This window comes from Osmerus mordax, chromosome 11 (assembly GCF_038355195.1).
Source record: "Osmerus mordax isolate fOsmMor3 chromosome 11, fOsmMor3.pri, whole genome shotgun sequence".
NCBI classification, from domain to species: Eukaryota; Metazoa; Chordata; class Actinopteri; order Osmeriformes; family Osmeridae; genus Osmerus; species Osmerus mordax.
Genome location: NC_090060.1, coordinates 7,156,359 through 7,171,666, shown reverse-complemented (window position 1 = coordinate 7,171,666; position 15,308 = coordinate 7,156,359). Strand labels below are relative to the sequence as shown.

Below are 15,308 nucleotides of genomic sequence, written 5' to 3'. Positions count from 1 at the left end.
CCCAAACCCCCTCAAACACATCTCCATGTCACGCACACTGGCCAGGTCTCTGTATCCAGGGTCTGTCTGGGGGTAAGTGGGGGTGGGAAGGGGGGGGGGGCAGGGTTCACTCACAGCACACTCTACATCCATCAGCTTCCACGCTGACTGGTATCTTTCTGCAGCTGCACTGCTCTAATAACACATGCAAATGAATAACATTTCTCTATGTCTCGTCCCGGGATTGACAGTGGTAATGCCTGTTTGGAGCCAACTCAGAAAGAGCTTCCGTCAGACTCTGATGAAAGACTGACAGGGCTGATATTTGGTGGGTTTAAACAGCTCCAACAAACAAGATTACTGTGAAAATCAACTCCCATATTCCAGCCTGTCACGCAAATGTCAGTCCCTGCTGTCAAAATGTCGGTGTTTCCCACTAGCATAGCGACCCGGGCATGACACGGAGGTGTGTGAACCTTAGAGACCTGGCTCTGCAGGGCAGGTTCTGTACATAGAGAGAGCTTGTTATTGGTGGTGGTGGTCAGAGAAGGATGGGATTCTAAAGGTCAGTGTGCGAAAAAACATCAGCCGGTCTCATCTGTAAGTCAAACAATCATCCACACAATCAACCAGCCAGCCAGTTGGTCAGTCATCCATTCATCCATCCATTCATCCTTCCATTCAGCCAGCCAGCAATCCAGCATATTCACCACTCGTCACACTGCCTACAGGGTGAAAGATCAAAAACACTACTTCCTGTACACAAAGCCTTTTTTCCTCTTTGTCCGAGACCGCAGCTGCCGGCCTCCCTCATCTAATACATCGTGTGATTGGCCGCCTCGCCGGTGAGCCCGCCCCGGCACCGTGCCTCACCATGGTTTACAGTTCAGCCTCTCTGACCTGCCACATCTGCTCACCCGCTTCCCGTCGTCATGGACACGACCAGCGGGGAACGCCCGGGGCTCTGACGAGAACGTGTTACTGTTGCAGTCTGCCACCGAGATAAGCCTGCACATAACTCTACCCGCCTCGTTTACCCTGCAGACTGGCTCCCCCGGAAAATTAAACTCTCTCCCTCACTTTTCAATTAATTTACCACACAGCGGGCACGGGGCCTGTGTAGTCACGCACACGCACGTGTACACAAACACCAAAACACACACCAAATCAAATGCACACAAACACAACACACAGGAAGGTGTGCAGCCACAGAGGAGTCCTGGAGATGATAGAATGAGATTGAAAAAGAATGGCTATATTGCTTGAGAGTGTTCCTGCTCACCACTGCATGCCATATAAATCTTATGAGTGCCTATTTGTCAAATATGACACTGATACTTAACAGCATTCTGTGCTCCAAGACCATCCGCATTGCCTTCCAGGCCACATAAAAGTGGTCGGGTAGCCAATAATGAATTTTTGTGTGTTTGTGTGTGTCAGTGTCCATATGTGTGCATCCACCTCCACCTACAACATCATCACAATCTCATTAAAGTTCATATCCTTAGTAAATACTCGGATACATTAATAGGACTGTACACATGCTCAATTACACAATTACTCAAAGATATTGTGTGTTTTTTTAACCTTATTCATTTATGGTAAATATCAGACAGGTGATGGTAACATCTGGTTCATCTTCACTCACACACTCCAGATCGTTCTATAAATCATTGTGCTGTCCAGCTCCAGCTCATGCTTGCACGGATAGCCGTGGCTCTGTGATTGATTAGCCAGCCTGGGTGTGGCATGATCACAGCGCTATGATTGATTAGCCAGCCTGAGTATGGTACTGTATGATCCCAGCTTTCTGTGAGATACTTCCCCTCCTCCTCCGCCTCCTCTTATTGCTGTCTCTGGGAGCAGAATGTCAGCTCTGAAAACATGAGCAGACTGTCAGGACCAGCAGGGTTGTCACCCTTAGGCCAAGTCACTGACCGCTGAGATGATGTGTACGACTATCCATCCGTTTCTCTCTCACTGTCAATCTGTCTGTAGGTCTGTCTATCTGTTTGTGTCTTATTCTGTTTATCTGTATGTATATCTGTCTGTATCTCACTCTATCTGTATACAGTATCTATCTATCTATCTGTCTATCTGTCTGTATATCTATCTGTCTGCCAGCCTGCCTGCTTGCCTGCCTGCCTGCCTGCCTGCCTGCCTGCCTGCCTGTCTGTCTGTCTGTCTGTCTGTCTGTCTGCCTGTCTGTGTTTGTCTCGCTGTTGTGTTCACCAGAGCTCCTGACTGGAAAGCTAACGTCACTGTCACCACCAGGTCTAATGACCTTCTCGGTGACATTGTGTGCATGCAGCTGAGATGCTCCCAGAGTAGGGCCTCTCCATGGAGGAGGAGCATCAGCTCTCTGAGTGTTCCCTCCAGGTCTGATCCTGTGATGCCGCCCGGTTCAACGGCAGGAAGCTAGCCTTCCCTCCTCCCACAGGATCTGGGCTGGGCTCAATGCGACCCTCAAGGCCCCGCATTTCAAAACTCAATTAGTGGATCACAAGCTCTTAATGGAAAACAAAGAATCCACTTTTCATTTCCACAATGTAATTTTCCTGTTGGCTTCCTGTGTGGACTGAATTGATATTGTGATTGTCTCCTGGCCCTGGTGGGTGGTTGGTATGGACGTTTGGCTGGCTGTCTGGTGTCTCTCTCTCTCTCCCCACCAAGCCTTTACCCTTTCTGCCGTGTCGGATGCTGCTGCCCACCAATCAGATTCTTGCAGAGGCTTCTCTCCGCTCTCATTGGTCGTTGAGCCGGGCCCGACCACAGCAGTCCAGTGGTGCAGTGAGCAACCTCTCAGGTCGCTTTGCTGTAATTGCTTCTAAAGTGAATGGCTTTGGCTTTGAGCACTTTTTCTAATTGTCATTTTCCTGTGGTGATAAGAGAATTACTGTTCTGTTAGCGTGTTAGGGTTAGCCAGCCTGCGCCTCGACACAGAGCCAGACTCAGAGAGAGAGATAGAGAGAGAGAGCGAGGTAAAGAGAGGGGGGAGAGAGAGGGGGAGAGTGACAGGGGTCAGAGGGAGAGAAATAATGGGGGTAGTGGGGAGAGAGAAAAAAGGGGGCAGGGAGAGGGGGTGAGAGAGAGGGGGAGAGGGTGGGGGCAGGGGTAGAGAGAGTCAGGGGGGGGGGGGGGCGGGGGAGAGGGGAGAGAGAGGCGGAGAGATAGGCCTGGATACCCTCACATCACAGCTGGGACAAGAGGCTTACGTCTGTAAGACAAGGGACGATAAGGGAAGGATTTTCTTATAAAGTGGACAGTAACATGAGTTACAGAAGTTCAAGTGTTCTCCTCGAGAAGCTAAAGGCTGTACTTGCAGGAACAGGCTACCTAAGGTGCTCATGTTAAGCAAACCCTGAGAACACCAGCTAAATCCAGTTAGGGTCTGTTGCTCCACAATAAGCTAGATTTAACACATTTTTCACATTGATCTCCTCAGTGCTAGATTCTAAAAAAGAACCATGAGAGCCTTGAATGCCGTCATGGTCACAGATCTATAATGTAGATACCTCTCCTCAGTGAGAGAAGCTGACAGATCAAAAGAGATAATCTACACTGTATGAAGACAGAAGTGTCTACCGTACGAAGACGGAAGTGTCTACCGTACGAAGGCGGAAGTGTCTACCGTACGAAGGCGGAAGTGTCTACCGTACGAAGGCGGAAGTGTCTACCGTACGAAGGCGGAAGTGTCTACCGTACGAAGGCGGAAGTGTCTACCGTACGAAGGTCTGTGTACTCGTCTTCTCTCCTTGTTCGCCAACTCAAAATCAACCAGCCTTGAAACGGGCGGCTTTTTGCTCATGCCGGGTCCTCTCGTGCCAGGCTGTGCCTGGGGAGACAGACTGGCAGCTGCTATCTACATGTGGCTCTCTGTGAGAAGCTTCTGGAAGGATCTTGATGTTTTGACAGGCCTGTCTCTGTGTCCCCCTGAGCACACAGCAGCCATGACAGGTGTTGTGTTTCACAGAAGATACTCCATCTCCCGTTCCTGCGTTGGGGATGTAATTCTGTAGCTATGGAGAGAACTTATCAAAAAGTTAAACATTCTGGTGTTTGTGTTTAAGTGTGTGTGTGTGTGTGTGTGTGTGCATCCATGTCTGAGGACTGGTATCTAAGTGTGCATGTGTGTACAGTATCTTGGTTCAATCTATAACCCTTTTCTCTTTGTGTGTGTGTCCCCAGGTGGCTGGCACAGGGGCGAACCCGGGCAGGACCCATGAGGATCATTAGAAGATGTGGGCAGCCTGGGCCCCTCTGCTCTTCTTAGCCATGTGGGTGATGAGCAGCTCTGCTGGGCCGCTCTCCTTCAGAATAGGTGAGTAGGCACGCACTCCTAAGCCTGTTGTTATTGCTTTTATTATCCTGGTTATATACTGTAGATGTACTCAGAATAGGTGAAACACACTTTCTGGTTTTGGTCCCTGTCCTAGTCCTGTTCCTGGTCCTGGTCCTGGCCCTGGTTCTGGTTTTTGTCCTGCTTTATTTAAGCATTAGGCCAACCCACTGGAATGGCTTTGTGTGGCTGGCATGGTCCAGTTTAAGCTAGTCATGTCAGACTGTTCGATGCCTGGAGAATGGAGACTGGTGTTGGTATTGATGTTGGTGTTGGCGTTAGTATTGATGTTTGTGTTGGTGTTGGTATTGGTGTGGAAACCCCATAGCAGCCAAAGCATTTCATTACCTGTATTTATGAAGGCTCAGGCTATTGTATAAACGAAATCCCTATTTCCAATAACAGCTTGGCCAAGAAGGAAAGCAGAGGCACAGCAAAGCAAGTTCATTATTGAGTCGAAGACCCAACAAGCACACGAGAACCTCGCAAGAAAGCATTTTTTCTGTTCCAGAGTTTTCCGGCGTTTATTTTCAGAGGCTACCCGCTGTGAACAGAGGAAAGTGAATGTCAAGGGAAGTCAAGCTATCGTAGGTAGCAGTGATTGAGTACAGGCCGGAAACCAAGTAATGTGTTTGTGTGTGAGTGTGTGTGGGGGGAGGGGAGTGTTTGTGTGTGTGGGGGAGAGAGCGAGAGGGAGAAAGTGAGAGAGATAGTTAGACGGAAAGCGAAAAAGAAAGAAAAAGTGAGAGAGAAAGTTATGTTATCAAGGTTGCTAGAATCAGGTCTTGTTAGCGTGTCACCATTGGTCACCACATGTGCTGGGAGAGAGGTAGAAGAAGAAAGTAGCTCTGAAAGTAATTGTAAGTAAGTTTCTGACCAGGGTAGCCATGACTAGCTATGTTCTAGCTGTCTCAAAGCTGTCCTATACCATTATCTATGCAGTACTAATTATCTATAGTACAAAAATGGTGCTTCCAGTTCTTCACATAATTTTCACTTCCTGCCTTTGTCAGGAATGGGGTGTATTGTTAGAGTTGGAGTTGAGGTGCAGGCTTTGGTAGCATGGTCTAGGTGTGTCTGCATGTCTGTGCGTCTGTGTGTGTGAGAGTGTGTGTCTTACCCAACCCACGGAAGAAGTCGCCTCCAAACAGCAGAGACGGACCTGTGTCAGGTGTGATGGAAGCTCAGGGGAAACGGCAGCCGTATTGATCCCTGTCTCTGTAGAGCTGAATGAAACCAGGCGAGTCTCGTGTAGCTCTGATGTCTGTCTGGACCTCCTTTCAGCCCAGATCAGATAGAAACGCTACAGAGATTTGTTCAAGGTGATCTCCGCCCCTTGCCCCCCCCTGTTGTAGCTGTGTTATTATTAAAGGCCCTAGTAAGCTAGCAGACACCATAACAGGACGAGCCGACAGATCCTTGACTCCACACGCGGCAAGCTAATTAGCCAACGCTCTTCTTTCCCTCCTCTTCGTTCGTCTCCATTCTCCCTCCCTCTCCTCTACCTCCACGGGCAGACCCCGTCTAGACGTCTGTGGATGTGTGTGTGAGAGACAGTGCGTGTGTGCTTGTGTGGGAGCACGATTGCGAATGTGTGTGTGTGTGTGTGTGTGTGTGTGTATGAGGGAGAAAGAGAGAGTGCGTGTGTGTGCGTGTGTGTGTATGCGTGGCCTGTTGTAGTTGATAGTTAATTAGGTGGTGGGGTGGTTGTTTGTCCTCTGAAGTCAGACCTCCGGCATTGAAGCCTGTCTGAGACTGTCTGTCTGGGAAACATTAGCCAGGGCTGCTGGCTCACTGAGATGCCCCCTACACACATGTGGGCTCACACACACACACACACACACACATACACACACACACTCACCCTCTCTCTCTCTCTCTCTCTCTCTCTCTCTCTCTCTCTCTCTCTCTTACACAAACACTCACATTTTCTGTCTCTCACACACACTTTCTCTCTCTCACGCATACACACACACACACTCTGTGGAGCTTGTGCTCTAGGAGGTGGTATTTATCAGGCAGCCCCTGGAGTGCAGCATGGCTGCTGTAATGTCACTGTCTGGCCTTCTCCCCGCATACGTCAGGACAGACGCAGCACACCAGCCCCGACAGCCATTCAGCGGGCAGATAGAGCAGCGCCTGTGAGCCTCTTTGTCTGCTCTGATTGGCAGATGAATGGAGCTGAATAGAGGAAGTTAAGTAACCAAGAGGAATCTGAGCTCTGAGAATAGGCGAGAAAGTTTGTGTGTGTGTGTGTGGGGGTGGGGGTGGGTGTGTGTGGGGCCGTGGGTGGATGGGGTACATGTGTGTGTGTGAGCCTGTGTGTGTGCGTCTGTGGTTGTGGTTGTGTGTGTGTGTGTGTGTGTGTGTGTGTGTGTGTGTGCATGTGGGGAGTGCGCCTGTACTTGCACTTCTGTGTGTGAATGTTTGAGTAAACAACTTTCAGTTGACCTATAGAGAGACAATGCCATGGGAATCTAATCTGCGCTCTGCTATACCAAGGGTGCATGTTTGCTATTGTAATTCAACCAACTTTATTACCAAGCTCTATAGAGGGAGCTCATTAAAGCATTCCGGAATTTAGAAATCAATTTACTCCATGCTATCTCATACACCAATTAGATTGTTTCATAAAGGGAAATTTCACCTAATTAATCAAAGGCCATGCTTATCAGGAGTGTGAAATTGAAAAGGAACTTGGGTAAGTGTATAATGAAGTGCAATCAGAAGGAGTCATCTGTCCTCTCTGGGCTGTGTTGGTCTGGTTCTAGCATCGGAGGTGTTACAGAGTAGAACTCTCTCTCTGGTTGTGTGTGTCTCTTATTATCGGCTGAAAGTATTGTCTGACTTTACGTCAGGATAACATTAACTATCATGTAACTACAAAGCTACACTTTACAGTGTACTATAACTACTATTTAACTACATCCACTTGCCCCTGGAACCTCAAACTTACACAATCACACTATACAGAGATAGCATGCCTGTATCCTCTGTCAGAACCTGAGTGTTCTAGAAGTTCTAATCCGTTTTCTAGAACCATCTTCTCCTGACTAGTGTTCTAGAACTCTGGTTTTAGAACTCCTCTCTTGACTCTTCTGCAGAGCGAGGTGGGGAGTTTTCTTGGATCATTTGAGAGAGGATCGTTCTAGAACTAGGGTCAAAAGAACCTGTGCCAGATCTCACAGTCTATGGAGACAAAGTCAGCGTATTACTTTATTGTTTTATTCAGACTGGGCAGGTTTTAGATCTGCAGAAACATCAAATAACTCAATGTGTTTACAACTATCACTCAGTCAATACCACTGTAAATGATTCTGTATTGTTTTAATGCCCTCGTATTGATGTGTTTAATGTATCACGGATTTACAGTAAGAGTAGCCGGCTCTACACTGTCGATAAACTCTGCATGAATAATGACCTGGGCTATGCAATATGTGTGTGTGTGTGTGTGTGTACTAGCACTGCAGATCCCCTAACCCCCTCCTGGGTGTGTATTGTGCTACCCAGACAGCCACAGCTCTGGTCCACAGAGACCAGCCTCTAATGATGCTAGATCAGATGTTTAATAGGACACGGTCAGTCTCCCCAACAGAGCATCTCACATTAGCTCCACGTCAGGCTCCACTCAGCACTTTATTGAGCTTTGTTCAGTCTATATGAATTAATTAGGTTTTGTTTGGCTTTGGGACCTGAGCAGGAAGCTCTGCTGACACGTTCCATGTGACGTCGTCTGTGGTGAGAAACAGATGGTGAAATTGCAGCCCTGACAGGAGAAGAGGAGGAAGAGATGGAGAAGAATGAGGAGGAGGGGGAGAAGAGGAGTAAAAGGAGGGGGAGAGGGAGGGGGGCGACAGAGAAAGAGAAGAAGGAGGAGAAAGAGGAGGAGTGTGTATATGCTGTCATGCTCCTGTTCCTGGGCCCTCTGTGAGGAGAGACAGTGACAGGAAGTACTGCCTGTGTTGACACTGACTATGACACCTCTTACCAGTATGTAAATATAGTGTGGAGGCTGGGTGGGTGTGTGTGCGTGTGTCTCAGCCTGCGTATGTCGGCCTGTTGGTATGACTGTGTGTGTGTGTGTTGGTCTGTGTGTGTTTTAGTGTGATAAAAGCAGAATAAAATGAGGTACTGGCAGCATCCAATCCTCAAGCATAGTGTCTGGCCAGTGACATCAACATATTCCCATTACAGACGAGTGGAAATAAACAAGACATCTATGCTGCCCTTCCAACCACACTGCCCCCTTTTCTCTCTCCCTCTAGCTCTCTCCCTGTCTCGTTCTCTCTCTCCCTTCATCTGCACCTCCCTTTTCTCCCCCGCTCTGCCCTCTCCCTCTTCAACTGTCTGTATCACACCTCTATTCCATCATGTATATATGCCTGTCCGCGTGGAGTTCCGGAAACATCCATCGTGTGGTGTGTGTCAGCATGGAGGGTGCTCATATCAGAAGCGTCAGGTTAAAAATTACCCCTCGTCTCTGACAGAGGTGAAAAAGAAGTGTGTTATCGTGACGGGTGGTCCGTGAGGATGAGTAATGGTTGTCATGGAGAGGGAGGAGGGTTAAGATCTATGGAGACAGCACTGATTGTGAGGTCATTTAGTTTACTACCTCAACTCATTTGCAAGGGAAAATTCACGAACACACACACACTATCGTTGGACATTGTCTTTTCCACTTCTGGCACTTTAATGTCAGTTTCTCTTTGAGGGCTGGCTGGCTTGCTGCCTTTCTGGTTGTCTTACTGGTTGAATAGGGTTAGGGTTCGGGATGGATGCCAATTTAAACTTGCAAAGATTTTGAATCAACTTACAGCACATAAATGAAACATGGCACGATTTGCCACATTACAATATGCAACAAAACGCTTTCTGTCACGGTTTCCATGGTTACGTGATGATTTGCGACTTACCGTGTTCAGATCTATGCGGCAAATCGATCAAATCGACCCCACAATCGACACAACCCCCATCCACCCACGGAACTCATACGTTCTAGAAGGCTCCCCAGTCCTCCTTAGGAACGAGTTCTTGTGTGTTGTGGAGTGTTCACCAATGATGGATTCTGGAGTGTCTGTGCGTAGATGGAGACAAGCTGGCCACTCTACCACCAACAGCACCTGCTCCCTCCTCCTTTCTCCCCTGGACAGATAAGGGATTGATCCTGACACTTTCAAACTGCCTCCTCTCTCTCTCTCTCTCTCTCTCTCTCTCTCTCTCTCTCTCTCTCTCTCTCTCTCTCTCTCTCTCTCTCTCTTTCTCCCCCTCCTCTCCCAAATCACCCTGTCGCAGCGGTCCCACGGAGACGTGCGGTCAAAGCTGAAGGGCAGACCGAGGGAGGGAGAGGGAGGGAGAGAGGGGGCAGAGAGGAGCTGAAATGAAAGAGTTTGAGAGAGTGATGGACTGGGAGAAAAGGAGTCGTTAAGGAAGACAGAGAGAAGAAAGGGAGAAGCTGAGAGACAGGAGGTGAGAGGAGAGAGAGAGAGAGGCGTAGAGAGCGAGAGACAGGAAGTGAGAGGAGAGAGAGGCGGAGAGAGCGAAAGGCAGGAGGGATCTTCTGCTGTGGTCAGGAGAGCTCAACCTCGGTCCAAGTTATTATCTGTCTGTCAACCTGTCTCTAGAGGGAGGGAGGGAGCTGTGATGCTGAGGCAACCAAGGCTGAACCCAGCAGCAGACGGACCTGTCTGTCTGTCTCCTGCCTTCACTCAGAGACAGACTGGACCTATCTGTCTGTCTCTCCTCCCTTCACTCAGAGACAGACGGACCTGTCTGTCTCTCCTCCCTTCACTCAGAGACAGACGGACCTGTCTGTCTCTCCTCCCTTCACTCAGAGACAGATGGACCTGTCTGTCTGTCTCTCCTCCCTTCACTCAGAGAAAGAGCAGCTAGAACTCAGTCTAACCTGGGGTGAAACCCAGTTCATTATTCATCAAGACACTTTCCTTCCAGCTGATACCCAGCTGAACTCTGCTTTATTAAGGTTTGATAGACGCATGGAAAGCAGTTATTATGCTGATGTTTTACACCCCGGTCTCACTGTAATGTTGTGGTATCACCAAGGTTATCTTCCCCTCAAAGAATTAGCTAATTAGTCTGTGGATGGATCTTGTGATTCGTATCGATCCAGCAAGTCCATGAAAGAGAAGCTGTTTAATGCCATGAGCATTAAACCTAAGCAGGGTGGAAGAGAAAAACTGAAAAACCTTCTGGCAGAGATGACATCCAACAGGTTGGAACAGCAGTAGATACCGTGTTCAAGGAAAGTATTTCATATGGTGCAAAACTGTGTCCAAAACCCCAAACCTTGTCGGGCTAAACCAATCAGGGAGCAGAAAGGAGAGGTTGTTTCCTCTTCAACTTAAACAACAGTTATCCTGCTGATAGGATCTCTTTACTCTCTCTTTCTTTCACCCCCCCCCTCTCTCTCTCTCTCTCTCTCTCTCTCTCTCTCTCTCTCCCTCCCTCCCTCCCTCCCTCTCTCTCTCTCTCTCTCTCTCTCTCTCTCTCTCTCTCTCTCTCTCTCTCTCTCTCTCTCTCTCTCTCTCTCTCTCTCTCTCTCTCTCCCTCCCTCCCGCGAGGAAAATAGATGAGAGTCTAGGAGAGAAGCAAAGGGGGAGAGAGGAGAGGACAGAGTGATGGCTGTAGCTCATGAACTAACGATTTACCATCATGCTACCAGAGGGCGATGTGGGACACAGGCTGCAGAGACACTGCCTCTGGCTAAATCCTTCACCATCACCGACTCTAGCTACAGCCCTATTGACTACATCCTCTCTCTCTCCCTATCTCTCCCTCCCTTATTCTGGATGGCAATAAACAACCTTGATATCCTGCCATTGGCCTCGCGTCCCAAACATAATTCGGCTTGAAGGGCTCTCTGATAGTTAAAGTGAGACAACACAGTTTATTAAACACGGGCAGTGTCAAAACACACAGTTCTCCAACCATCTGTTGTTTACAGTGGACTCGAACAGATATTTTTTGTTTTTTTTGTTTACAATAAACAGACAGGCAGACAGGCAGACAGACAGACAGACAGGCAGACAGACAGACTGTTACGGGGGTGGTGGTGGACCCAAGTTAGGGACCCAAGTGCACTTGGGTCCCTAACATAACACTTCCACTTGACTATATTCAATAGGTAACTGAGAGCATGACTACCAAGGTAGACAAAAACTATAATCCGGCAATGAATGATGTGAAAACCGGGGTTGATATACTGCAGGGCTGATGAGTTGATGGGAGACAGGTGTGGAGACTGTGTATGTGGGTAATTGGGAACCGGAGACCAGGCCACACCCACCACCGGGAGACACAGAAACAAACAAAAAAACGCAGCTAGGGGGCAGAGGTAGAGGGCATGACACAGACAGGCAGACAGACAGACAGACAGACAGATAAACAGACAAGTAGATAGACAGATAGACAGACAGGCAGTCAAACAGGGTCTTTGCTGTATTGGCCTTTTTAAACAGAGCTGCTGTAAAGGTTAAAACCCTCTGGAAAAGAGAAGACTCCCTGTCTGTCTGACGGGGGAGAGGGGGAGGAAGAAGGGGAGAAATCGAAGGAGGGGGAGTGCCAGGGATCAGGTGAGAGGGAGAGAGGGAGGATGGAGAGAGACAGGAACATTGAAGAGAAGGAGGGAGTTATCATGCCCTTCGCACCAACCAGACCTGTGCCTGCCTAGAGTGCGTGATCTGCTGTAAGGTCCCTAAGCATGAGTGTGCCTCAGCCTCTGTATGTGTTTGTGTGTATGTGTGTGTGTGCATGTGTGGGTGTGTGTGACAGCAGTGTCTGACCCGGCCAGTGGAATAGCCCCCGTTTCAGCAGGCTGTCAGAGAGTTTGAGGCAGATAAAAGGAGCGTCAGAAAGAGGTGGGGGGGGGAGGAGGAGGAGGGGGGAGGGGGAGGAGGAGAGAGGCGGCGGAGAAGGCGGGAGGAAGTAATCCCTGTGTGAGGCTGAGGACCTGTGACCTGTGGAGGAGATAGGAGCCGACCGCAGGAGCAGATAGACCAGAATCCAGCTCACATACTCTGGAGATGGACTACTGGACGATGTAGTCCATACACACACAGACACACCTACCACACACCACACAGACACATGCCGTACAAGCACGCACACACACAGACACACACAGACACACACACCACACAGACACACAGACACACAGACACACAGACACACACACCACACAGACACATGCCGTACAAGCACGCACACACACAGACACAGACACACACAGACACAGACACGCACGTGCAGGCTAGCGAGGCAGTTGATTAACTCTGTAGAGACAGGGAAGTGATTTCCAGAGTGCAGTGAGCTGTGTTATTAACTGTATGTGCTCTGGACGCTATATATGTCAGGCTTTCTGAGTGCTGTGAGTGTGTGTCCATGTGTGCATGGGAGGGTGGTGCCAGTAGTGATGTCTGGGATACAGCACAGTCTACTATAGCATCCTGGTATAGGGGGAGGAGGAGGAGCAGGGGGAGGAAGAGGAGGAGGAGAGGCACAAAGAGGAGTAAGACGTTGTAGAGGATGAGGACTTGGTAGAAGAGGAGGAAGTGGCAGGGGAGAAGAAGGGAAAGGTGGAGAGGAAGGAGGTGGATAAGGAGGTGGCAGGGGCCAATGTGGAGGTGTTGGATGTGACAGAGGGGAAGGAGGAGGAGGATGGGGTTGATGAGGAGGTGGCAGGGGGCAATTTGGAGGTGTTAGAGGTGGCAGAGGGGAAGGAGGAGGAGGTGGCAGGGGGCTTGGCACCTCCTCCTCCCCAGGGAGACTCATCTACACCTGGATCAAAGTGAGGGTGTAATGTAGGGGGACTGGCAGGATGATGGCTCGCTGGCAGGAAGGCACATTCACCACATGGGCAAAGAGCCAGTGACAGATGGGGAGTGTGACTGTATGACAGGTGGCTCATCGCTCTCCAGGTCTGGGCTAGCTGGGGGGCCAGTTGGCTCAATGGGGGGTAGGGACACTGGTCCAGGGAGGGGTTGATATCAGGGGAGGGGGGAGTGAAGGACTGGCTGTAGCCCCTGGAACACTGGTGGTTTCTCTGTGCTGTGGCTGGTAAATACAGACCATTCCTTGACTCCAAACATACTGCTGGAACTCAGATTATAAAAGCATCTGCTAAATGAGTTAAAGCAGAAGTAGACATGTTCCTAAATTAAAAAGCATAAAATACTGCGAAACGGATATGTCTACCAAGGGTGTCTGTGTTTGCAACATGAGCTACTGTACCATAAACATTTACATAACTATGGACACAGCCATAGATCTCTGGCAGTCTAGCTATCAGCATCCCCCAGGCACACCCTGCATGTCCACAGACTTCAGCAGAGAGAGTTAGCAGAGGAAGAAGAAAGAAACGGTCGAGCCAGTCTCTCCTGGCTGATATCTCCACTGTGATCTCGACCATGGAATGTTAATGGCTGTTCTGGCTTTTAGCTTTTGGTAGATACATGGATCAGTGAGTGTGTGTGTGTGCGGGGGTTGTGTGTGTTTCTGTGTGTGTGTGTGGGGGGGGGGGGGGGTGTACTGCATGTGTTTGTGAGTGTCTGTATGTGTTTGTCTGTGCATTTGTGTATGTGTTGAGGTTTTTATGTGTGTGCGTGTTTATGTGTGTGTGTTGCTGAAAAATGACCACACAATCTCTGAACCACCTTGTCCAGAGAGAGAGTTGGAACACGAACAGTGACTGTTCTCTAAATGGCAGCCATTTGGAGGCATGTGCTTCCACCGACAAACATATCTCTAACACACACTCTGGTCTCTGACACAAAGGAGTTGAAACACAATAGCATATGTGTGTGTGTGTGTGTGTATGTGTGTGTGTCATCATCCCAGTAGGGCTGGATCAGTGATGACAGAGGAGAGACACATTTCCTGTCCTCGATGATGACCTTTGACCCTGTCTCAGTCACCTGACGTATGACCCCCATCCCTGTCACGGGCCTATATGGCTCCTTCACCCTATCCCTCTCTCCCCATCCCTCTCTCTTCCTGTAATGTACGTACTGCACTGACAGCCTGTCTGGCCATCTGCCACAACGCCCTGAAACCATCTTCATGGAGTCTACGGCAATTGTGTTGTCTGCAGTACGGACAAGTACACATTAGCAAGCTTGTGTTTTTACAGAGCTGTGTATTTGTAGAGGATAGATGTACTATCCACTGAACAGAGGTTGTACAAAGGTTGTGAAATATTTTAACATAATAGTGGTGGTTCCAAACTAAGGCTACTGGCTTATAAATACAGACCATTCCTTGACTCTGACCTCCTTAATACTGTTAGAACTCTGGACTTCTGATCCTTGATCTTCTGCGGTACTTTCTACATGCACTACTTGTTAATTTGGATTAAAGCATCTGCCAAATGAATAACATTTCAAAAATTTCCAATCCACAGTGCTACACCGAGGACACGATGGGAGTGTGCTGTCTGTGTTCGTGTTGTTTCGGCTAAACAGAAAGGAACCTGGAGCATGAAGTAGAATATAGAGACGCCTGAGGCGCCCTCCATACACAACCTTAACACCCCCCACCTCCACCACCACTCTCATACTCCCCACCCACCCCCCCCCCCCCCCCCACGCACACACACACACACCACCTTACGCACACACACACCCACCACCTTACACACACACACACACACACCACCTTACACAAACACACACCACCTTACACCACACACCACCTTACACACACACACACACCACCTTACACACACACACACACACACACCACCTTACACAAACACACACCACCTTACACAAACACACACCACCTTACACACACACACACACACACACACCACCTTACACAAACACACACCACCTTACACACACACAAACACCTCCCCACACACCCTCCCCCCCTTCTCTATAATCCAGGTCTGTCAAACCCTCCACAGGAAGCTCTATTCTCTACAGATAAGGAGACAAGAAGCAGGAATATTAACTAGGTCTGGCAGCGCTGTTAA

The 15,308-nt window shown here is 49.1% G+C and overlaps 1 protein-coding gene across 1 annotated transcript in view; it reads left to right on the top strand.

The window, feature by feature from the left end:
* grik4 (glutamate receptor, ionotropic, kainate 4) overlaps positions 1–15,308 on the top strand; it is an 82,624-nt gene that overhangs the window by 39,683 nt on the left and 27,633 nt on the right. The window contains exon 2 of the mRNA XM_067246642.1: positions 4,168–4,300. Within this exon, the coding sequence (XP_067102743.1) occupies positions 4,219–4,300 (82 nt within the window). The 5' untranslated portion in view covers positions 4,168–4,218. The remainder of the gene's footprint in view (positions 1–4,167; positions 4,301–15,308) is intronic.